At 41.1% G+C, this 26557-nt stretch overlaps 1 protein-coding gene across 1 annotated transcript in view; it reads left to right on the top strand.

Moving 5' to 3' along the window:
• The first annotated feature begins 5738 nt into the window (after window positions 1-5738).
• Window positions 5739-26557, top strand: part of hs6st1a (heparan sulfate 6-O-sulfotransferase 1a) — a 60563-nt gene continuing 39744 nt past the window's right edge. The window contains exon 1 of the mRNA XM_040137455.1: window positions 5739-6451. Coding sequence (XP_039993389.1) covers window positions 5952-6451 — 500 coding nt within the window. The 5' untranslated portion in view covers window positions 5739-5951. The remainder of the gene's footprint in view (window positions 6452-26557) is intronic.

Below are 26557 nucleotides of genomic sequence, written 5' to 3'. Positions count from 1 at the left end.
GCATTTCATGGGTCTCCTACATATGTAAATATGTGAATGTGTGTGTGTCCATGCACTTGTTGTTTGTTTCTCCTTTTAAACAGATGTATTTCTTTATCAGAAGACAAACCTCATTAACAAAATGTGCCAGAAATACATTATAAGCATGAAAGAAACAAAGAGACACAATGTGTGCATTTGAGACACTGAGGCAGGACATGATACACAGCTCAAAGCCTTTGGAAAACTGTATGAAAATATCCATCTAAACAGGATCATTATGCAAAGGCAACACTAAACTGGTTCTAATGATAAACAGACTGTCATATCTCTATACCCGAGCCAGAGGGCAACAGACTCTGTGACATCCATCTTCTATAAGTAATGCCGCTCATAATGACACTGCGCATTGCAGGCGCAAAAACACACACATACACACACGCCAACGTACCGTCATAAACACACACAAGTTAACACTCACAAACGCACGGTATTAATATTCTCAGTCACTTTCTCTCTGTCTTACAAACGCAGCAAGACACACACACATGCACTCTCACAAAAATCTCCCAGTATTTAATACAACTGGGTAATGCCAGTGGCGAAGCAGAAGTCATAATCATGAGTGTGTTTAACAGCAGTGTGACAGGCAGATGCTGCTTCAGTGTAAGTAAAGAACATGTAAATAAGCAGGCTGAATTATTCAAGACCGAGGCCGGCTCACACATGCTGGTTGCCCTCACCCGCTCAGCTGCAGTCATGCTGGGATAATCTCGGCAAGGGGAAGGAACGGGAGGAAAAATGTTTTCCATCAAGGTGCAAACAGTCCAAAACCAGACTAAGCCAGGCAAGAGTTTTATTATTCAACAAAGGTAGTTAATTCACGTGAGATGATTGTAAATTCAGGATTTGCCAGTGTCATGGAGATGCATAAGTGGTGTCTGCAAGGCTGTAGCAAGCTCAGAGGAGATGTGGTGGATGTGTGTGGGACGACAGAGGAGTTTAGTGTTGGATGTAACCAGTTGTGGAAGAAACGAAAGGGGAGTTGAAACAATAAGTCAATTAAGTGATTAGTTGATTGATTGAAAATTAACCAGTACCCATTTTGATTAATGATTAATTACTTTTAGTTATTTTTCAAGAAAAATTCCACACAGTCACTGGATCCATCGTCTCAAATGAGAGATTTGCTGCTTTTTCTTGGCCTTATGTAGTAAACGATACACCACTGGGTTTGAAAGTGTTGGTTGAACAAAACTAATAATTTGAAGATGTCACCTTGGGTTCTGGGAAGTTGTTTTCCAGACATTTTATAGACCAAATCATCAGTATATCCTACCTCTCTATGCATATTTCTTGATTATATCTTTATTAGAAGCATGGCTGGATTAACCTACAAAGGGGGCCTGGAACAAGAATTTGCTGCTGGGGCCCTATTAACCCCTATAGCACCTGATCCCAGACTGCCTATGTGTTCATTTGATTAAATTCATGAATTCGGGGAAACAAGTTTGCAACGTTTCTGTAACATCAATCCAACATGTAAGCATAGGATTGAAATAATAATAAAAAAAAGAACATTTTAACAGAAAGACCTGCTTCAAGACTGGACTGACCCACGGAAAGCCTAAAGCCTTTGGGGCCCCTAGAGCTCAGGGGCCCTGAGGCAGTTGCCGCTTTGCTCGGGTAGCAATCTAGCCCTGGGTGTTAATTGTCCAGTGAAGGCAAAATGCCAAAAACATAATCTGTTTTGATTAAAATAAAATAAAATGTTATAAAAATAGTGAAGTGGGCCCATCGGAAGTTCCTGAGAAGGCATAGTTAGTGTCTTAAAATTGCTTGCTTTGTCTGAACAAAAGTAAAAACCGAACAAAAATATATTCTGTTTACAATGATATACAACACAGAAAAGGAGTGATACTTCACTTTTCAGGAGCTGGGGTCGAAGGAGCATAAAAAGCATGCACACATCACATGTAAGTGAAGGGCTACTGGAAAACAAATTCAGTGAAAAGAGGAACACCAACATGCTGACGCCAAACCACAAATTTGTTAAAATAGACAACTTCTCGTCTGATCATCCTCTGGGCAAACACGAAGAGAATCTGACGGAGACTGAAACATCTGAAAAATCTTCTAATGGACCACTTACCCTGTGGAATATAATTTAATAATAATAATAGTTTATTAACAAACTATTAACATGTATAACACCAGACTTGATGGCTTATTGGAAAGTGTGATACCCACAAGCATTTATTAGTGGATTACTGATATTTGTAACTGTATTATTGCCAAATAGAGAAGATAAACACTAATCTGTTAAGAGTATTTTATGCTACTTTACACTTTTACTGCACTGAGCTTTGGAGGCAAATATTGCAATTTTTACCCCACTTACTTTTCAACCATTTATTTGATAACATTAGTTCCTAGTTACTTAAGATTATTAATACATTAAAACAAAATATAAATCAACTAATATATTATGTTGTATTGTTATGGATTAAGCTGCCCGGCAGTATGAAACATGCTGCAACATTAGTGATGATTACGCATTAATGTATCAATAATTATAATCAAATGATATACTATACAGTACATGATTCTGAAACAGGCCAGTCTGCATAATAATTACTTTTATTTTTGGTACTTTAAGTATATTATGTTGTTAATACTGTTAATGTACTTTAACTCAAGTGAGATTTTGAATGCATTACTTTTACTTGCATCAGAGTATTTTTACACAGTGGTATTACTACTTTTACTCACGCAAAAGATCTGAGTACTTCTTCCATCACGGGCATTAGTAATGTGTAACCATTATTAAAACGTTTACTTACAAGATATAACCCCTTTTTGGTGGTACCCAAAATTGCTGTTGATTACTTTTTTTCTGTAAATAAAAATTAAACAAGTCATGATTTTAGTTCTTTAAAGTACAAGAATGTAAAGGAAAGGAAAGCCATTTGTGCCCCTACGTAAATAAAGAAACTTTGCGGAGAGTGTGGCTGAAGGATCGGCGTATTTGAAAATGGTGAACACCTGGCCCAACTCATGGCTGCCGTACATAAATTATACGTTATGACAGGTTTCAGGAAGAGGATGAGCAGAGCACAGGTCTTCAGAAATCCACATCCATCTGGGAAATCATGAGGGCTGAGAACTGGGGATAAGCACACAGGCAATTCCAGCCTGACTAAGCACACATCACACCATCAACCCAAACCACTCGAAGTGAAAATAAACCCTCATCCCTTACCAGCCTCATTTGCCGTCAGTCACAACCAACTGCTGTTTTCACACCCCCGGGCCTGCTGATTGGGGTGATCTTACTGACTGAGCTTCATTTAAGAAACATGTGGGAAACAGGCCTGCAGCTTAGGAAGATTACACACAGCCAGTCATTTGGCTCTGCCCTATTACCACAATAAACATCTGCAATAACAAATGCCCTAGAAATTGCAGCTAAATCTCTGGGATAACGGTGTAAAATAAGTTTTAAAAAAAAAAAAACGCACACTGTCAGCTTTTGGCGGAGCCAGTCTTATCTGAACAATATCCAGCAGCTGAAACATGTCTCTATCTTCCACTAGTAGATGTGATTAGTCAAAACATGTTCTCCAGTAATCACTGCTGGGAATCACAGGAATATGCCTTACAAGTTGTTTCGGCTGCAATAAAGAAGAAGAGCAGCAGGGCTCAGTGCTGACCACCAGCGGTAGTAATGCGAGAAGCAGCTTGAACCACCAGCGACGGTTGATCTGGTGGTTGTTGGACATTTGAGCTTTCTCGTAAACGGCTCAGTTGGGAGCTTTGCACAGCAGAAACAACTTAATTGTAATTTGCTTGTGATATCTCTATAAATTCACAAGTTCCACATGAATTGAGTTTCACATTCAATTCAGGAAGTATGCGTGCTTTATGTCTGTTTCCGTACGATCAGCAGTTTTGTGTAGTGCCTGGGAAAAATCTGTCTCCGATAATTCTTTCTCGATCCTTTCTCGATTCTTTCTTTATCCGAGGGATAAAATACCAACATTGTACAGGAGAGAATGAGTGGTGAATGTAATCTGCACAAAACTGCATATGATGCTTAATAAAATAGCATGCTTATCATTGTACTGTACCAATATTTCCCTCCAAAAGTCAACATTTCGCATTTTCACAACACCTTTAAATAACACTTTTATAGAAGCAGCTTTTAAATGGTCATTTTTCTCAATATTATCCAATATTAGCCTAAAGTTACTATCCTAAAGAGAAAAGGTGAATGACAAGGTGAGTGAGAAATCTACTTTGACTGGTGTGGCTTACTCTGTAAAACTGGGCTACCTGGAGAATCAAAGCAGGAGAACTAATATTGTGATTGAAGGCATACGATCTGATAAAGTAAACAAGATCTGGGCTCAAAGCAAAGAGAGGGAAGAGGAAACTGAAACTGGAATGAAGTGCGGTTGAGATCAAGCGTGAAAAGGACACAGAAAAGGAAAATTTGGAGACCCTCAGAAAAGCAGACCAATTGTTGGACGGCTCCTGAAATTCAAAGACAAACTAATGTGGATCCAAATAAATAAACAAATATTAGCCACCATAAGCTACTGGTCATACCAGACCAAATAAGGCTGTAGCAAGAATGTGTTTGGTTACACATGAATTCAACTGATTATTTGTAAAAGAAAGAATACGTCATTTCTTCCTCCAAAAATTACATAGTCTCACTTTAAGTGCAGCACTTCAGTAAATAGTCATAGTTATTGTTAGTTTAGTGAAGTTTTTCTACATTTATTTGTCCGGGAGCGTGTACAGAAAACATGAATCCCATACAAGGAGATGGATTGTACCAGATTTAGCTACTAGCTCATTTCCATCTGCAAATACAAGTTCAAAAACAATGAATACAAAATACTAAATTCAATCACAGATCTAAACATACATACAAAATTTTGATCATTACACGCAGCAGTATGCAATATATATAATCATTCCCACTTACCCCTCCTCCCCACATAAACACAAACACACCAGGGAAGTACAATATCAAAAACTACGGCTCCTCCATCCTCCATTTTGTGGATTGTAGAGGATTACCGTGTCAGAATCCAGTTTTAAGACCTTGTTTTAGTTTATGTTGTGCTAATTTGTATTTTTTTTTTTTTTTTTGAAAATCAAACTGTTTCCACATTTTGTTTGTGTCAGGTAATTAACACAAACGAAACCTTGGGCAGAGAAGTATTACTCCATCACAGGGGGTACCGCTAACATCTGATGGGTTTTTTCTTCTTAAATGATTGATAAATAACAGTAAATAGTGAAAAATGCCCATCACTATTCCTTATTGTTAAACCCAAGTTGACAGAAACCCCCACGCCCTCCCCCTTTTCTTTCTTTGTCAATGGACTAATCAACTAATTATTTGAGCTCCAGAGTACTAGTTAGCTTGTGGGGGGGCTTGGGAACCGCCATGTGTGGAAGGGGTCCTATCTAACGATCTATCCATCTATTGGCTACTTACGATTGGCTGCCCGGCGGGTGACGCGGTCGTTACGTGCGAACCAGTAAATTAAAGCGACTCTCCCTTTCTCTGTGTTTTCAAGAGAGAGAGAGGGGGAGTGAGAGAGGTTGAAAAGGTACTCTTCGCGCTGCATCCGGGGTACACAGCTCCATGGCGACGCAGTGAGTCTGTGCGGTGTAGACTAGAAACCAAAGTAAAGTAAACCGGGGGAGGGTCGCCTACGGGGGGGGGTCTTTAAGCGAGTTACAATGCGTCTTTCACGGTGCTGAGCGGTCTCGGTGAACGATGAGCCAACTTCGCCGGTCGCCTCGAAGCGGAATGAGCCACTCTTGAGCCCCGAAAACGAATCCTTCTTGGCGGGGGGAGAGCGAGAATGAAGAAGCCGAGCGCCCTGCTCCCTGCTGTCGGCTTGACTGGGAAATGGTAGCGTACTGTAGGAACCGCACTGGGAAGGAACATGGTCGAGAGGAGCAGCAAATTCTTGTTGATCGTCGTCGGATCCGTGTGTTTCATGCTGATTCTCTATCAGTACGTGGCCCCCGGGGTGATCAATTTCGGCTCTCCGCACGGTTATTTCACGGAGGAAGACGAGGGGGACATCTTCCCCACTCCGGACCCCCACTACGTTAAGAAATACTACTTCCCCGTCAGGGACCTGGAGAGGACGATCGATTTCCAAATCAAAGGGGAGGACGTGATCGTGTTTTTGCACATCCAGAAGACCGGGGGGACTACCTTCGGCAGGCACCTGGTCCAGAATGTCCGTCTGGAGGTCCCCTGCGACTGCAGACCGGGCCAGAAGAAGTGTACCTGCTACCGGCCGAACCGCAAGGAGACCTGGCTCTTCTCCCGGTTCTCCACCGGCTGGAGCTGCGGCTTGCACGCCGACTGGACCGAGCTCACCAACTGTGTGCCGGGGGTTCTCAACAAGAAGGAGAACAAGCAGAAAAATCTAAGGTAAAACTGGGAAATGTTTGGTTTATTGGCCATAGATTATTAGGAAGCCCAAGTGTGAGATGTAGGTTATAACCTGTAGTCAGACGTTGGGAATCTGTAGCAGCTCTTTGACATATTTTTGATGGATATATCACTGGAAATTTTAAACTTGATTAATTTGTAATTACATGTCATTTTAAACGCGCAGTGCAGTGTCGCGACAGTTTAGAAAAATTTACCTGAAGCTACAATAAGGTCACAGTAAACTCATAAGTGTTTCTGTAGGATGGGATTTAAATAATCTAATCACACAATCACAAAACTAAAATTTAAAGTAAACTAATACAAAATTACTAAATCATCAACAGTCTCTCTACTTTGGCAATCGTACTTAGTACATATCTGTGTTTGGTTTACAAAACAACCTTTAATGCAGGCTCATTTCTCTGGAGAGGCAATTATAATAGGTCTAATCTGAGGGTAAATTTTTAAAGCATTTCTTCACACAAAATCAAAAACTTTACATGAGTATGCAGCTTCTTTTAGTCCAATTTATACCACAGGAATGTGGTAGTCACACCAGAAAAGATACAGCATAGTGGAAGGTAATATCATGCCGTTATAACCCCATAACTGAACGCTACAAACACATTCATGTTCCCCCAGTATATTAATTGGTGATGCCACATTGGTCGCTTTGTTATTTTAAAAGTGTTTTTCTCTTCACTGGGTGGGACATTATTATGGCATGGGTTAAAAGACAAGAAGAATGGAAACGATTGTGTGCATCGTCCTGAAATAGTGTGGTTGATAGAACATGTTGAGAAACAAATGTTGATTGACATTTCAACACTGCGCTGTCACAAATGCCACAGGAGCTCAACAGTGCCTCTGACAATTGTTGATAGGTGCCGGTATCAGGGTGCCCTCCCGCTGAATCACATACTGAGATTCGGCTGAATGTATTTCAGGCAGGGGAGTGTAATACATCCAGGCAACAATTCCACTCAGTAATAATCCCTCACATTGACTGCGAGGTATCCAGACACGACGCGCATTCTTATTAAGTTATAACCCATTTCTTCTCTGCGCCTCCCCATTGTTGTTGCCAACATATTGCATCCCTCATCCAGACATATTGACGGCTGTATCAACTTCCATTTCACTGCACCCTTGTGGTTAAAGGGTATGCTTGGTGAATGGGGTATGTGTCTTTGTCTTTGTCTAAGCTTGTTCGATATTTTATTTTGGCTATGGATGATCAATAGGACATAAGGGGGTCAAAAATACGTGGGAATTTAAAGAAAGAAAGAAGTGTTTTTCGCCTCTCTGCCTATCTGTCTGACAGCCAGGCGCGGTGGAGATGTCAGGCCGGCTGCTCTGCTTCCCATGGCTGCTTGAACTGGGGATCAGAGCTGCAGGCAGGGCAGGGCTGGGCTGGGCTGGGCCAGTAGGGGGGAAGAGGGGGGACCCTGCGGGGGTTTGGCTCCGCTCTAATCCGGGTGATTATTACCGCTGGGACACACACACATACACACACACTAGCACTGGTATTTGCTGTTGGCGTCAGTCCTGACTCCCGTGGTTTTCCCCGGTCAGAGGTGATAACACGTCCGGCCATTCTGCATGGCGCGCTGAGATATCGCAGTGGATGCAGGATAAACGGCCTTTCATCACTTTGTGAGCACTTTTTCAAAGCCCAAATGTGTGTGTGTGAGAGAGTGTGTGTGTGTGTGTGTGTGCGTGTGTGAGAGTGCGTGTATGTGTGTATGTGTGTCTGTATTTACGTATATGTCTGTGTTTGTGTGCACCTGAAGAGGCCATGGGAACAGAAAGAGACAGGGAGGCTGAGTAGATGAGAGAGGTCTACTGTAAGTATGAATGCATGGGTGTGAGCGCAGCAGAGCGAGGCTCTTGCCTCTGGTATAATCGACTATCCTAACACTCCTGACAGAAGAAACAAGGGACCATAAGCTTAATAGCACCCTGAAGAAAAACAATGCTGCTCCGTATTAGACGCAGCTCCACTTCCACAGTGAGGAGAAGTGAATCGCTGCAACAAGGAGCTCTAAAGAGAAGCTGGAAGCGGACTCTCTGTTTCACTTCTGTTTCTTTTTCTGTCTCATTGACTCTTTTTCTTTATATGTGCTTCTGAGTGTGGTTAAGTCCTTCTGTCCCCCTTTGTTGGCTCTCTTCTGACAAGGTGGCAATGCTTGTTTAGGGACATTTTTCTTCAGGGCAGTAGCAGTGTGGTGAACAGGCCAGAGAAAGTGTGAAAAAGATCATCTGTGTTTACAGAATAGTGGTGAGGGATTTGTTGGCGCAGCGTCGTATGCATAGCTTTCAAATGGGCTGTGCGTATTGTCAGTGTGGTGGAGTTAAACAGTCTGTCGCCCCCAGCTAGTTTTAGTGGCTGACACACAACATACCTGCCCACATAGTGGAGGAAATGGGTCTGAGCTGTGTATCTTAATTTTTAAGAAGAAGAAGAGGAAACAGCCTATCTAGAAATCTTTGACCACGCAGCAGCAGCAGTTCTACTGTTGAGATCTAGCATCTCTCTCTGCAGCTGTGTTGTCATCCAGCTCTCAAGTGCATTTTACAAAAACATTTCAAATGCTTCAAAAATAAAATGTACATCAGGACCATTTCCCTCAGCTTGATTCAAGCACAAAAAACACACAGCCACAGGGAAAAATGGAAAAAGTCAAAAATAGCCGAATATACTGAAGAATTGATTGGTATTAGATAAGTTATAATTGACATTTACTGTAGTTTATGTTTTCATTTAATGATAAAGAAATGTGCTTATATTTAGGACTGTAAAAAATATTTTTTTCATTATTGATTAACCGTCGCAGAAAAATACCAGAAAATAGTAAAAAACAAAGCCCATTACGAGTTTCTAGAGCTAAGGTTGACATGCTTACATTGCTTGTTTTGTCCAATCAACACTTCAGACATGAAATGTGTTCATTTTAATAACTTAGAACACCAAGTAATCAGCAAATATTCACATCTGAGAACCTAGAACTTATGTGTATATTGTAAAGTGCGGTATAAAGGGAAGCTTTTGAGCTTCAAAAAGCTGCCCTTTATATGAAAGAGAGAGACAGTCGTTCTGACATTTCTGAAATTTTAAGAACATTTCTTAATGTCTAAAGCCACTATTGAACTGTTTTTCTATTGATACTGTAACATTTACAAGGTCTGTTGTCATGGCTGTATTATTTATTGATTCTACAGATGGCTCTGTATCACACTGTGTTGCACAGTTTCTCTAGAATGTTTCTGCTTCACTAGAGAATTAAAACATTTTCAAGACATTGAGGAAATTGGATTGAATACGGTGGTTTTTCAAATTCAATATATCATTAGTTGAAGGAGAAAAAATGCTACGATGGATTAGGCTCAGTTTAGTCTGGTGACAAACTTTTCAGCTTTAGAGAAAGGCATGTTAATTAGGAATGAGCGGCAGTGAGATGAATGGTTTGTAATAGGAGAGACAGGTCCGTCTTTGATTGGCGATGAGATCGAGAGGGGGAAAAGAAGTCACATACTCAGCAGAGCGCGACTCAGAGTACATTTTTCATCTCCCAACTCTTATATCAGTTTTAATGTTCTTCACTGATCCCATGGGACATACTAATACACACAGACACACGTAGAGTACACACACACACACACACACTAATGAGTGTGTACAATAAACACACACAGAACCGAATGCAAGGTCTTAGAAATGGGGCTTCTAATTGGTTAAGAAGGTACCTATCACTTTACTCAAATTAGAGCCACACTTTCAGATGGGGGATACCATCTGTCCTGTGTGTGCGCATCTCAAGACTGTGTGTGCATCTGTTCTTAATCCTAGCGTGTCATAGAGTGTCTTGGTAAGCGAAGTGATGGGGCTAATTTTACTGCTTCTATCTCGGTCCTCTCTCAAATCACTCTGTTTTTTCTCTCCATCTCTTTCTCTCCTGCCTCCTCTTCATCCCCTCTGCTTGCCTCTAAAACACTTTCCCTCCCTCTCCTTCCATCCTTTCCTCCCTCCTTCCCTCCATGATGGTGTCACTCTCTAATCAAACAGCAGGCTTGCTTTCCGCTTGGTGGCTTTATGGCCGGGGGCTCTCTCTCTGTCTCTCTCCTTCACTGTCCCCTCTCTCCTTTTTCTCTTCTTTCCATCTCTACCCCCTCTTCTTTCTTTCTCTTCTATGCCATCTTTCTCTCCCTCTCCATCTGAGCGTGACTACAGCATTAGAGGAAATGTCTTTTCATGGAAGATTTGCTGCAATTTCCAAAATGGCCGCTTTGCCTAATGGACAACTGCCTTGGTTCTAATGAACGATTACATGTATGAGTATGAGGGAGAGGGGAGGGGTAGGAGGATCCAGGGGTGGGGGGGCGAGGAGAGAGGGACAGAGGAGTGGATGGAAGAGATGAAGAGTAATATGAGGAAGATGATGCAATGAGTGTGGGACAAGAGGCGAGCTGTCAGGGAACGATTGAAAAGATAAAAGATGGAGGGATGAAAACGTTTAGTTTCATTGCTAGGGAGGGGGCTAGTCAATTAGCACGGTTGTCAAGCACTGGGCATTACTCTTCTTTCAATAGGTCTGTTTCAGATTCACAGCACAAATCAGTGCACTCTAAGATGGCTCTGTGTGCAATTGTGTGTGTGTGGCGTGAGAGCAAATGCATGTGCATGTGGTAGCCCAGCATGGTGCCATCAGCCAGCTAGCCAGCACAACCCAGAATCCAGATGAACTCTAGGAAGCTGCAGGGGCCGCCCTGGCTGATTGGCATATAGCACAAAGTGTGTGTTTGTTTGTGTGTGTGTGTGTGTGTGTGTGTGTGTGTGAGTGAATGATGTGTCCATGTCTATATAACTGCGTGCACGCGCTCATGTGTAGCCAGGCAGGTCGGTGTTAATCCAATCAGATTAGCCGGGTTTAAGCGCTGGCGGGCAGGCGCTCCAAAGCTGGTTACGTCCGATCATCCTGCAACTGTGGCTGCACCATGTTCCAGCATTCCCAACCAACATTCCCACATCTCTCCATCCAGCTATTCCCTTCCTGTTTACCGGGCTCAAATCGCCTTTGCCTATGGGACAAGCCTGCTTCTCTTACTGGAAACCAGGCTCTGTTAGGTGTGTGAGGAATGGCTGTACGGGCAGAGGCATTAAAAGTACATTTTGAGACTATAATTAGCAAATGTGAGGCATTTCTGAATGAAATGATTTGTGCTAACTTTTAATGCTGGAACCATTATTAGATTAATTTGACTTTTCAGTTGACACAATTAATCAATCAATTTTTATAATCTATTATTTATGGTGGTAATTTAGTAAAATGGAAAAAAAAAATACTGAACAAAGACTCTGTACTGTCATTATAACTTAAATCATTTTGTTTGTTGACAGGAAAGCCTATGTATCTGTTAAAGATGTCATTTGGCCTCTGGTAACTACTTATAAGCATCTGATTTTGACACTTTAAACACTAAACCAATGGTTCCCAATCTATTTTGACTTATAACCCCATAAAACAAAGCTAAATGTACTTATGACCCCATGTCCCAGGTTGTATATGATTACAAGTTGTCACCAGTTCAACCAACACGTAGTTCTTCCTTCTCATACCGTTTTATTAAAATACTTTTTTGAGGCCTGAATCTCTAAAATTATCCAGTAAATCTGAAAACTTTCTCTTCTTTCCAATCTTGTTAATCATCCCGCAGCCCTTTAAATTTATATTAGGACCCTTTGGTGGTTTTGTGAGCCACAGGTTGGAAACCAGTGCGCTAAACAATCAAGTCTTCCATAATAAGAATAAAAAAGAATTTAATAGATAATGACAATCTTTAGTCAAAGCTCTGCTCACATTGGTTATAATGACAATCACCTCATGTACAACACCGGTAAGTTGTTACTCTGCTACACCGTTTCGTTGTCTGTGAGGCACTTTGTAATGTTGTTTTCAAGAGGAGCTGTATAAATAATGTTATTATTATGTCTACAATGGTATTACTCACTCAAATTATATCCTATCTCTAATTATAGACTTAAAATCAAAACTAGATCAGCCCACCAACAGCTCATAATGCCACCAAGTAAGTAGCTCTTCATGTTTTATGGTGTGCCTCTCACAATGTAGTGAAAGGATGGTCGACTCACACACAATCTCACACATAAAAGGGTGAGATATGACCCCTATGTGTTTCCTTCTTCAGTTGCTTGAGGCGAGTGTTGACAGGCCTCTCTCAGCTACACTGCTGCATCCTCTCGACTACAAGAGTTCAACTCAGGTTCAGCCTCAGGTCACCGTAACGTACAAACCCAGCCTCACAATTCAGAGTTGAGAGACTTTAGCTCAAGAGGATATGTAGATACCTCTGTTGGGCCTCACACAGAGCTTTAGTTTGACTCCCTGCCATAACCGAGCGTCTGCAGCCTTTTTGCTATCAGACAACTGTTTGGCCGCGGTTGATCAGGGATGCAGAATAGCCTGATTAAAACCAAACTGTTGTTGTTGAAAAGTATCTGGGTAAAGTCTGCGGATTTTTGTATTCACTGCAGGATCACAGAATCAACATTAAACTGAAACTATCCAGAATGCAAACCAGAACAGACAAGTTGAGTTAAGGCTGATGCCGTTATTGATTTGCCCCAGCTTTCTCACCTCAGTGCACTGTAAAGACAGAACGAGGAGAGGGATCCGCTTGACCGCTGATGACTGTCTCAATTGGTGGTCTGTGAAGGGTTATCTGTGCCCTGCCTGCAAGCCTTCACTATTGATTAGGCGTTATGGATCGGTGAAGGTTTTTCATTGATTGATAAAACTTGAATGACGCTGACATAGAGCAGAGCCTTTCCAGACCTATCCGGCTGTACGCGCAACAAAGAAGGCAGAGGGGGGAGAGAGAGCAGTACAGAAAAGCAAGAGTGATGTGCTTCTTAATCATTACACAGCCTGTGTGAGTCTGTGTGTCACTCTGTCCCTTCCACCCTCTGCCTCCGACTGTCAAATGTCACCCCACCACCACCACCACCACCACCAGCACAACGACCACCAAAGTGATTCTGCGGCCCTGTGGACAAATAACCGTGCGGTGAATGATTAGCAGACATTTCTATGGCTGGTAATGAGGGGCGCTACGCTGCAGCAGTTCCGCCAACAGGATTACTGCCTATTGATTAGCCTAGCCTAGCATTAGCCTTGCTAGCTACAAGGGACTGACTGATTAGTGGGCATTTCTGTACTGGTTAATGAGTGGTGCTGTGGAATGCCATGGTATGCTATCCATGAGAATGGGATTACAGGCTATTAATCAGACAAGAAGTGAGCTGAAGTCATTAGCTAGCCCCGCGGCAATGTCAGTGCATCTGTGGCTGATCCTAGATCCTGGGTTCTAAATCGGTCTTGTCTCTGTCGTCTGGTCTCCTGCCACATATCGATCCTGAGTGTCTGTCTCTCTTTTTACACCCCCACACCACGGTGCCCTGTTCTTTGATGGCACTCCTCATATTTTCCCTCCTTCACTTCTTCTGATATGGAGAAGGACAGAAGAGAGAAAGAGAAAGAAAGACACTGCCAGAGACGGCTCTCTGCATCCATTAACAGCACTGTCTTTTCATGTCCCTGGATGTGACATGTCCAGACAGGATGTGACCCAGGATCCTGTCCTTATCCCTCAGTCTGAGCGTCTTTCATTTATTGGTAAACAAACAAATAAATTCATCTGTTTTCTGCGTGCGTGTGTTTTATGAATAAATGCATCTATTCATGAAGCTGATGTGTGTCTGTGGGAGAGTGATTGTATGTGTGTCAGCGAGAGATGGCCAAAGGAGGCATGTGAACGGAGAGGAAAGGCTGACAAGCGTGTTAATTGAATTGTGGGAAAAATGCAAATCCCGTACTGCCTCTTTGAATTAGGGGGAGGAGTTTTAAATGATTGGGACTGTCTCCTCTTTAGCTGCACACATACACACAGTAGGCTAACTTTTTACCAAATCCCAAAAGGACGATGAATGATAGTGTTGTGTCTGCATCCTTCCCCGCCTCACTGTGTCTCTTTCCCATCATGCCTTTCCATTTTTCTGGCCATCATGCCATTCCAGGACTCCACTGTCTTTTGTCTGTGTGCATGTATGTGCTTCTGCATGTGAGAGTCCCACCAGAACAGCTAAAGTGCTGATGCCATTCATAGAAAGACAGAGCAAAAGGGAAAAAAAAAGAGATTCTTCGTTCTGCCACACTTGGTTTGTCTGCTTCACTCCAGGGCAGAGCTGTAGATCTCCAGAGTTACTCGTTTTTGAAGCTGCACACGTTTTTCTGTGTGCGTGTGTCTGTGTGTGTGTCTGTGTGTGTGTCTGTGTCTGTCCTCTGCCTTCATTTGTGCATTCAAGTAGCGGTTGCATGTGTCCGAGGGTATGCTGTGTGAATGTGTGGTTTGTGTGATGTGTGTTCACAAGACTGTGTGGTTATTTGAAGTGTTTGACTTTGTGTTTTTAGTAAACCACAGACTAAATGTGTCACTGTTGCATACATTATGTTCCTTTCTGTCTTTCTCCTACTCGGAGCTAAATGATATGAGGAAAATATCTTAATTTCGATTTTACTGACTGATATTGGTATTGTGATTTGAATTTTGATTATTTTTTTATTTTTCTAATAAATGTCCAGGCCTTATTTGGTGATCTACATAGTATGAAATAAGGTAAGCTTGTACCAAGCATAATCAAGCATAATTCTTCACAAAGGGCATGAGGTAAAATAAATGCAGTCTCTTCATTAAAGTTCATTTTTGACTTTGGAAACAGCAGTTCGACAAAAACTTCTTTACTCAAGGTCCACTTAATAGCTTTCTGTAGAGCTTTTAGCTACATCCCACTAGCTTCATGAGGTTGAAAGTTGCAGAAAATGCTAGTAAATGGACCTTGAGTTAATCGTTTTTGGTCAAATGCAGTTTCTTGTTTTTAAGGTCCTCCCAGGGTTCTTTTCTTAAAATAGCTGGAGAAAAGTCAACTTACAAGAAAATCTAGGTAAGATTTTTAATTAATAAGACTGATTTTACTTAATAATAATTAAATAGTAAAATAAATGAATTAATTATTATAATAATTAACACAAAAGTTATAATGACTTTTAAAAGGGGCATTCTTTAGCATTTCTTACATTTTTCTGAAGTATGTTCCTGACAAATTAGCATTGTTATTGTTATTTTAAAAAAATACATATGAAGCAAGCCACACAACATACCTTTGAGAGAGAGAGAGAGAGAGAGAGAGAGACTCTGACCCAAGGGTGGATTTATAGTTATTTACGCTATTAAAAATGTCAGTGTGATTTTGAAGGAGGTCTCTGTGATTCTGGAACAGAACCTGAAAGCTCTGCTTTCACTTCAGCTTGCTGTATGATACAGTGATGCTTTTTTTTGGGGGGGGGCATCTTTAGCTGAGCATAAACAGTACAGACTTGAGCATAAACAGTACAGACTTGAGCAGTGAGGATATTAACCAGACAGCTGCCTTGGGTTTTCATTTAGTAGTTTCGCCAATTAATTATTGAATGGAATTATTGATTAAATACAGCTGACCAAACTAACTGCAGACAGTTGTCATATCTGGCAAAACTGTTGCCAACTGTACTTTCACTAAACTTTTATTAGACATTGTTGGTAATGTAATAGAAATGGCTGCTGCTATGATGTGAAAATTACCTTTACAAATAGTGATTTTGATACGAAAATAATTTTATTGTTCCTACTCACACCACACAAATACCCACATGACCCCTCCACATATACACACTCAAACTCTTTTATAATCAACACATCTGGTCTAACATGGGTTAAATAAATAAGTGACCTTATCTGGAAATCTCAACACAGACCATAGTGGATTCAAGCTTAACAGTAAAAAAGTAGGACAAGCCTCTCCTGTTACTGCTTTAAAGAGCAATTGAGAGAGTGAGGGAGTGTCACCCTGCTGAATAAAGGTCAGTGTTAAAGCTAATCCAGTTATACTATTCTTAGTGTCTCTTCACCTCATTGTCTCTTGCCGCCTTGTCTCCTCCTCCTCCTCCTCCTCACTCTGTAACGGCACTGCGGATCAGGGCTATGAGCATGTAGGTTTCACCTTTTTCTCTCTTTTCTCTTTCACCCTCACTCCTTCTTTCCCCTGCCTTCTCTCTTTCACTCGATTTAAAAAAAAAACTTCTTTATCCTCCCTGCTACCACACTGTCGTTTTGGGTTCCCAGAGCGTGTCAGCTTCCTCAGGAGAGAGGAAGTGATGTGTCAGGAAGTGCTTTTATCCGCCAGTGATCTGATCTGATGTGAGATTGATATAAACACAGGAGGCGTGTAGTGTTCCCTCTTGCTCACCCTAGGGAGCTGTACGATGGAGAAGCCCTCAATTTTTTTAATTTTCTTTTTTTGTCTACAACTGCCTTTTTCTTGTGTGCAGAAACAGAAAAACCCAGTAGTGTTGGGGTGATTGCAGAATTACAAAGGTAATACTAGAGGGTCTTTCATGCCTGTTCAGCAACTCAGCTCCTTTAAAAATCTGCTGTGAAACCTAGTGAGAAGTTTAGGAAGTAGACTTGCAACTTGAAATCGCCAGTTTGATCCCTTACGATATGTAACGTGTCTGCTGACAGTCTTGTGTTATCTGTCAAAGTGTCTCTGAGAAAGAAACTATATCTCCACCTGCTCCCATATTTTTTTTTATTTTTTTTTTATACTTTATCTTAGACTGTCACATAAATGTAGAAAATCTGTTGCATCACTTTCAGGAGCTCCTGCACATGCAAACTACACTGTTGTGACATTCAGAAGATTAGTTCATGAAACAGATACAAAGTATATTAATATTTCAGATTTTGCCGTGAGTTGTACTAACATGCACATAGACTAGCTATTAAGAGTTTAATAGGAAGGGAAAACCTGGTCCCACTGAGGCTAGACTATTTTCAGGAGTCAGTGTAGTATGTTAAATTTAAAAAGCCCCTCTGTATTATAGTAGATACATATGGAGAGGCAAGGCTCATGTACATTCATCAACTACTCATAAATTTCAAATCAAGGCAAACATCTTTAGATAATTTGTCGACCAACTCTGATCATCTGTTTATTTTTGTATTTGGTTGGAAAGGTGACGTAACGGTAAGGAGTCAACGTTCCTCTTTCCTGCTAAAGTATTATTGAGCAATCCCCACCAGCGTCAGGCCAAGCCACGTTCACACTGGACTCAAACTCAGGATGCCATGCATTATGTATTAAACCTCAAACGAGGCTGCGTGTCTACAGCCACACTATTGGCTCTGTGATTCTGTAATGCCCATTATAAAGAAGAACCAAACTGAAAATTATGACCTAATGATGGTGCTTGATGAAAGGTCAGGGGATTACCATTGTTCACGAAGGAAATTGCAGTGTAATCCATTCAACAATTTCAGGAGGCACATCACTGTGAATCACAAGTGTAAAACTGCTGGTGCTGCTAGCAAGAGGATCATCTAAGTCAGTAGGATTCACCCTCTGGAGACCATAAATGTCTTTACAAAATGTCAATCCATTCCATAGTTGTTGAGATATTTGTGTCTAGACCAAGGTAGTGGACCAACAGACCAACGTTGCTATCCCTGAAGCCCTTATCATACTCAAGCTACTCGAAGTCTGCTACTTTGATTCCATCTGCTTGCTAATTTATGGTTTAGACTTCCCCTTGTGATGTGGTGTAAGGCGAAACAAAATGGATCGGAAATCCCCACCCCCCAAGTGCTGATATAATGTGTTTTTGGTGGTTACATCAGAAGGTTCCAGTTACCACACTGGCTAATAGCAGTCTGTAACTTGAATCATTAGAATTATTAATCTTTGGTTTTCACTTGTTGTCAAAATTGAACTTGGCTGAGCATCTCCCTCTCTAGTTACGTGTACTGGACAAGTCAAGAAAATCAAACAGCTTTTTGAATGGCTATTTGTCACATTGCTGCCATCTAAATTTCATTTTCCCTACAGCAAACAAGCAAAGATGCTGGTGTCATTCTTAGAAGGCCAAGAAATTGTTGGTGTTAGCTCAAAAGTTTCCAAAAAATGTCACCGCCACCACCGAAGAACCAAAGCAAGGAGAAGCTTTCAGAAGTGAATTTCATTGTGAATCAAGTTGTGCCCAGACAGGACTCCCTTAGTAAATTAAAATATTTTTTAATTTAAGCTTTCTTCAACCAGGGAAATCAGTGCAAAACAAATCGCTATGTACACCGACATCCTATTGAAGACAAAATCCTTTTTCTTTACTAATAGGGCAGTGAGGGAGTGGGAGTGAACTAAAAAAATTGTTGAAATTAGGTACCTAACACATTTAAACAAAGATACTAAGGACATAATACCAGAATGCTAATTATTTGCAGGAGGCAATGGTAAAACCAAAACAATGACTGTTAAGCTACAAGAACGATGAGAAAACCACTGTAAGTAATTAAAGTGGAGTAGCACTATTAGAGTATTGTTTCTATCCCAAAAGCAGTTTGTCAGCTTCTGAGTGTCCACATGCGAAATAAAAGAAGGAGAGTAGAGGCATTTGTGGCCCATGAAAACCCCAAAGACCTCCAGGCAGTCCATATAGTCCAGAGGGCCTGTTCCAGAAAGATGACTCTCCGTCAGGTCTTGGGTTATTTCCCCTTTGCGTGATGCTGGTCTTTTGCATGTTGAGCACCACAATGCAAATACTCCGAGGCACCCATGCAAAAATGCAGACTGCGCTCTCTCTCACACTCTGCCTTTCTGCCACACACATTCTGCCTCCGTCCCTCGCTGACTTTATGGATGCTCACTGTTTGACGTTTTCCCTTGTTGAATATACCCCCCTCTTGCCCGTTTTTTCTCTTCCTCCCTTCCTTCCTTTCTCCCTTCACTCTCTGCTGTTTTTTGTCCAGCATCTCTTCACGCTTGACCAGCCTTGCTGTGACTCTTGACTTCAAAGAGCTACTTCATTCATCAGTCACTCATCAGAGAGAGAGGGCCATTCAGCGCTTTGCTAAAAGAGAGGGAGGGAACGAGGAGTGAGTGTATAAAAAAAGGGAGGGGACAAGTGTATGAAAAGAGGGCACAAGAGAGAAAGAGGATCCGCTCTTGACCACAGGGAACCTCAGGAGTCACAAAAGCAAAAAAGGGACACACTCCCACACATCTACACACCCACACATAGTCACTCTCAACACGTAAACACACACTCACAAACACACCCTTTTTGTTTTTTGTCCTGTTGGGTGTGTGCAGATGCAGCATACATGATCCCTTCCTCCTTTTTCTGTCTATCCATCTTCTTTCTAGCTCATCTTCCCTCATTCTTTTCACTTCAGCTGGCAGTACAAAAGGGTGTTGAGGCCTGTTCCTTCCTGTAATCCCTCACTGCACCTGGGTGTGTGTTGTTTCAAATCTTTTCTACACTGGGGCCACTCTCCCATATTTCTAAACCTCGCCTTCTGTATTTTTATCGCTTCGTGCTCACTGACATTCTCCCTCTTTTTTCCATTCTTCTATATTTTGAGGTGACTGGCAAGCTAGGTTTCAGGTCAGTGGGAATTGCTATTGCTTACCCTCTCAGCTGGAGTCTAGCTCACACTTAACTGCACACACATACACATACGCACACACACACACACACACACACACACACACACGCACACACACACACACATCAGATATACATTTTTTTTATGTTGATGGTGCTCTCTTTGTGTGAGTGGCTTCTACAGACATGCGGCTGTGTGGTCTTGTATGCATGGTTGCTTGAATTGTAAAGATGCATTGCTCATAGGTGGGCCAGGTTTCTTTTCATTCGTCTTTTGTCTCTTCGGTATTCCATCGTTTATTTGTTTTTCTAGCCCAAGTAATAAGTCATAACTGAAAGTCTGTCACGCTCTGTGTGCTGCTTGCCTCAGACTGTTTTTGTGGTAGTTTACTTTATGTATGAAGTAGAGGAGGTGTATTTTATGATTTACCCTGTTTGTGTGTGGGTATGTTTGTTACCTTTTACCCAGATGAGCCTTTCCTGATCAGCAAGCAGGATTTATTGTGTATCGATAGAAAAAGAAATTTGGGTTTTACGTAAGAGCACTTGTCATGAGGTATGTCTGTTTGAGTCAAAAAGTTAGATTTCAGATTTATCAGATCATTCTTTTTCCTCGGAAAATGTGGCCGCAGAACATTAAGAAGTTTGAAAATTTGCTATCTTTTTGGCAAGTATGGACTTCAGTTACCTTTTTATGTTTTATAAAGTGAAAGTACATATTAAAATGCTCTCCACTAGTACTGCAACCAGTGCCTACTTTCCACTTATTTTCTTCATTAATAGTTTCCTCTGTAAAATGTTGGTATTTAATGGTAGTGTTGTTTTGGACTGCATTATAATTAAATGTGTTTTCTAATATTCTCACACACCTATGTGTGTAAATGAGAGCAGAGAAAGATAGATTTGTAGCAATGAGCAACACAGAACTCAGTAAAGAAGAGAAATTGCACCATCTGAGAATCCATCAAAAATTTGGCACGAGAGCTGGCATGTTAGCAAACCACACTGTTTGGATTTCGAGACTCAAATACCATGTCCACACACACAGACACAACCTTTATTGGGCAAAGCTTTGCCATTGCGGACACACACAGTCTTCCACATGCCAGTGCACACCAACGGCCACAGAAAGACTTGAGAGTTCAGGTGTGGAGACATACATAAGTCACAGGTCTTGATAAGGTAGAGGAGGTGTGGAGTAGTTAATGAAATACCTAATTATTTTTTGGTTTTTGCTATTCTTATAGCCAGAGTGAGAAAGTGTGTACATCTGCTTATGTGTAAGTAGTTGTACACAGAAAGTTTTTGTTTCTTAAGTATAAATCAGTGTGTGAATTACATGCAAACGCTCGGTCCAATGTGGTGAGTCAGCCGAGTTCTCTTAAGCTGAGTAACATGCCTGCCATGACATGCTCGAACAACACACACTGACTCACACACACATACATGCACAGACACATTAACCTTAAAATTGGAGAAAGTGGAGATGGAGGTATAAAGATATAGAAGGAGCTTAATGAAAGCGCCATGGAGGAGGAAATTGGGAGAGATAATTGTGTTCAAGTAGGCAAAAAGCGAGAAAGGCTGGGGAGAAGGGAGAGATTGAGTGAGCAGTTGGAGGTACAAAGAGCAAAAACAAAGCAGAGATGGAGTAAAAAAAAGTAGGAAAACAGAGGGCAAGAAGGTGAGGGAAAGTATCTCTTCGCCCCCCCCTCCTCCCCCAATGGAATGTTAATAAGCGTAAAGAGGTCAGCCCTTTTGGCGTTTCAGAGAGTGTTTTGTGTGTGTGTGTGTGTGTGTGTGTGTGTGTGTGTGTGTGTGTGTGTGTGTGTGTGTGTGTGTGTGTGTGTGTGTGTGTGTGTGTGTGTGTGTGTGTTTGACGGGGTGAAAAGGTTGGATGTGGTGTTCTGGCCTTTTGGAGCCTTGTCTGAAGTGGTTTAAATGAACAACTACACACGGGGGTCCATTACAATGCCCTTGACAACTTTCTTTACAAAACACTCCCAGCCACGAAATTCATTTTCTTTGATTCATCAGTTTTGACAAAATCATCAAGATAATGAAGCACTTGATGGTGAGTTCATATCCAAGACATCAAATATCCATTTTTGGAAATAAAAAAATTATGTGTTGATCATGTTTTTCATCTACAAAATACTAATAAGTTACAGTCTTTTGTTTTCAGGTTGTCTTCCTTTTCTCCTGTCAGTATTTTATTAGACCAGCTGTCGGCTTTTTCAAAGCATAGATTTATAATTTTAATCCCCAAACACTCAACTTCCGTACTTGTCTTTTCTGTCATACATATGAGTGGGTTACCTATGACAGGCAGGTACAGAGGATTTTAGATCGTAAAACAGCCAAAGGATCAAAATGTGTAGTGCATGGCAGTGATTTAAAATGTATTGTGCATTTTGTATTTTTATTGAAGATGTCTGTAAGGTTATTTCAGGACGGCAATCGCTTGAGGGTGATAGGAAACGCTTTTGCAGTATTGACAAAAACATTCCATTTAGAAACAGCTTTTTCTACATTTAATGAAAATTTCACTTAAAAATAATACACAGTGCATAAATGAGAGTGTAGCCTTGAAACAGAGATATTTTAGGATTTACTCGGCTTTAATGAGCTGAAGGATTATCTCCAGCATGTATCTTTGTTTATTGGCCAGAAGATTCTTCACAGCACCAAATTAAGTTGTGTAGGAAGCTGTATGAAACATTTTTTTTCATTTAACATACAGCTGCAGGCCATTACAGAGGACAAGTTATGTGTTAAACATAGTGGTCAGCTGCTGTAAAAAAGCAGGTACTAACACAAATTAATTAATAAAACCGTTATAATCAATATGTTTATATTCACAATTGATCAAATGAGTAATTGTATGAGGAAAAAGTTCACTTTTAGTGATGAACCCACAAATAACCCAAGATCACCCAATTCTGCAGCTCCCCTCATATCTATGGAGCATTTAAACATTCTATGACACATGTTTCTAGTTTTTATCAGCCACAAATTCACTGTTTTGGTTCACTCTCATGGCTCTCATCAGTGGTGTGTCCAGACGCTGGCAGCTGTTTTTCAGCAAAAAGCTCTTACACACCCACTGTACACTACTTGCTCAGCACCAAACATCAGAGAGACAAAGTTAGTGACTAAGTAGTAGAGCATATAGCAGTTAAAAAACCAGATATTTCCCTCAGGGTCCAAAACAGACCTAAAAGGGAATATTGGACTTGAATTTGCCAGGTGGCCAGAAACATGACTCCAAATGAATGCTAATGTAACAATTTGCTAGCAACTTCCACCACATCAACTTAAAAGGTAGTAATATGTTAGTTTTCAGGTGTACAGCTTGTTTCTGCCCCCAGGTGGTCAAAAAATAATCTGTTATTCCAGGTTTGAATAGATTTTTGACAGCCAACCCCTTTTCATTCATATGATTTTTCTTCTACTGTTATTCAAAACAGTGATTGGCATGACTATCATGACATGAAGCAACACTGAGCTTTACTTGTGCATGCAAGTACTGAAGCTAAGCTACAGGTGCCTCTAGTATAGAGCATTAGTTATAGTTCTGTGTACCCTAAGGGATTAAACGTAGTACCAACACACACAAATGTTGTCCCTTCTCTACCTACACAGAGTAATTGTGTTTAACACTCTTACATTCCTACTGAGAAGAAAAGTGGGTATCATTTGTGGCAAAGTGAAGCACTGAAAATGGTTTTGCAACCTGAAAAAGAGCTACTTTGTCCTTTTCATTTTATTTTACAGGCTGGATTTCCCTGGTCAGTCTTCTCTCACCAACTTATTTTACACATTTCACACTGATTGCTGTATTTCTTGGGTCACTAGTCCAATGTGAAGAGTGGCACTTTGCGGTGGCCTCCTTAGCAGAGGTCATTTTTACAGCTAAAGCAGTTGGAGCAGCTGTTTCACACTAGAAGGGTTCTCCCCTTATTTCAGTTTACTGGTCCGTATAAGAAATTGGGCTGTGTAATTTCACTTGGGACCAAAACAATCGGACCAGGACCTTGTTGAGGGTGTGTACTCAGTACGTCTCACTGCACCTCCACAGTGAGAATTGTTTGGAGGGAGGATGAGATCTGACCACCATCCATCTCGACCACACAACCATACACAACAGTATGGATGATACAGAAGTGTTTTCGAAAGTCACAGTGGTTTAATTTCTTATTCAATTAAGCATATTGTAAAACCGAGAAATTGAATGAAAAGGGATAAGTTAATTATTCAGAATCTCATTTTATAGATAGTGGGATAATCCTTTGTTGTGCATTAGGATGACAACAGGCACAGTTACTAAGGGGAGTGTTGTAATCAGTGCAATGATCCACATCCGCAGCAGATGCTGATGCTTCATGTTTGTTTAGCTGTTAAGGAAGTCTTCTCCGGCTACTAACATCTGACTAACAAAGAAACAAGAAACAAGGATCAAAGGGGTCAAATCTTTTCCCTTTAGTCATCAAAAAAAGTTTCCAGAATTCAACAGAAAGTGGCTTCATTCATTTTAAATTCAAAGTAAAACAGAAATAGACTATTTGGAACTGACTAATATATTGTGCACTCCTATGCCAAACGCAAGTGTCTGTATTTTGTCACTGTTCTTCAGCTTTTGTTTACATTCATACACACTGAGGAAAAAATACCAGAGCTATATTTAGTCACACTGCTGAGACACACCACAGTGAACACAAGGTAGACTCTACAATGTCATATCGAAACAGAGAATTTAGAATTTACATTTAAGATCATGTTTTCATAGTTTTGTCCATCAACAAGGCAAGAAACACAAGTGATCAAACGATCAAACAGGTTTTAAACAAACGCCAATGTTAGTTATATTAGGAGCAAAAAATGTACTTATGGTAAAAGGATTACCCATACTGGTGTGGTGGAAGAAGTGTTCAGCTCTTTTATCTAAGTAAAAGTAGCAATACTGTAAAAATATTTCATTACAGGTAAAAGTGTTGAATTGCAGGTTTTTTAGTAGTATTATCAGAAAGTATCAAAAGTAAAAGTACTCATCTCACACGCCCTTTTCAGAAGTACAGGCACCTCAAAACTATACGTACAGTACTTGACTGAATTTTTAGAGGTCAAAAGATCAGGTGATACATTGACTAGTCGATTAACAAAAATCAGCAACTGTTTTGATAAGTTATTAATTGTCTTCAAGTCATTTTCTAAGCAATAAATACCAAGCATTCTTTAGTTCCAGCTTCTCAGATATGAAGATTTGACTTTTTTTTTTCTTTGCCTTTGAAGGTTTAGATTTTGAAATGTTGTTTGGGAAAAACAAGTAATTTGATGGCATCACTTCGGGTAGTCACTATTTATAGACCGACTTCCGAAATTATGATCAAAACAGCAAAACTACGACCAACAAAAGCCAGCCAAGGAACCCAGCTTCATGAGCAGATTCAAACTCTTTCACTGTCTTCTCTCTCTCTGTGCTTCCCAGTGTCACTGAATTGAGGTTAGAACATGTCAGTTGTTTCCCACTCTTGTATCCACCAATCTGTGCACTTCAGATTGTGTGTGTTGGCTTGATAGTAACATTGCATTTTAATGCGATAATACATATGTATGACCATACACACGTTAGCTGTCAGCTTTGCCACATCTCCTTGTGATTAATTTAACTTTGAGGTGAAAGTAAAGTGACTCTGATGCGTGTTCACCTGGTGCTGCGCGCGCACACACACAGAAACAGACATGCTTGCATACGGTGGCGGTGTTGACTGCTGTGGATATCTGGAATAGGATGTGGTCCCTGTGGAATAAGAGATCCTATCTCTGCCTCCGTTCGTATCTTTCTGTCTGTCCCTCCCTCAGTTTTTCTCGGTGTCTCTTACACTGGATCTCCATTTCTTACCTGTGCTGACTCAGTCATATCTTCATCTCTCTCCTCCTCTTCTTCTCCCTTCCATCAGATAGAAGCCGACAGTTGCCATCAGGCTTATTTCAGGCAATGACACACAAATACGCACACACACACGCACAAACACACACACCCGCTCTCCATCCCTCTTCGTTTTTTCACACGTTCTTAATGTTTGTCACCTTCTCTCATAATTTTTCCATCCTCCTATCTACCTGCTTGTGAGTGAGTGTGTGTGTCTCCAACTTGGATTGGTTTCTGAAGCCTTGGCCCTCAGCAACAAAAGATCTGGAGGAAGATAAAAGCAAATCTGGGAATCACTCCTCTGCTACGCCTTCTTCCTTCCTCCCCCGTCTCTACCTGTCCATCTGGTCGTCTACTCCAGGTATGAGATTTTCTCAGTGTGTCTTTGTGTGTGTTTCTCCCCTGAGCCTCAACCTCTTTGAGCACACGTCTCTCATTCATTTATAATGAGGTGTCAGGGCTCTCTGTTCCCCAAGTTTCCAGCTTTCGACATGCTGTCACTGTCATACCCAACATGTCCGTATGTCTGCCAGTCGATCTCTCTCTCTCTCTCTTCCCCAATTTGTACATCTGTCTACCTGTCTGTTTGCCGGCCTGCCTGTCACTCTTTTTATCAAA

Source organism: Xiphias gladius, chromosome 10 (genome assembly GCF_016859285.1).
Source record: "Xiphias gladius isolate SHS-SW01 ecotype Sanya breed wild chromosome 10, ASM1685928v1, whole genome shotgun sequence".
In the NCBI taxonomy this organism is placed as follows: Eukaryota; Metazoa; Chordata; class Actinopteri; order Istiophoriformes; family Xiphiidae; genus Xiphias; species Xiphias gladius.
This window is presented reverse-complemented; position numbering and strand designations above follow the sequence as displayed.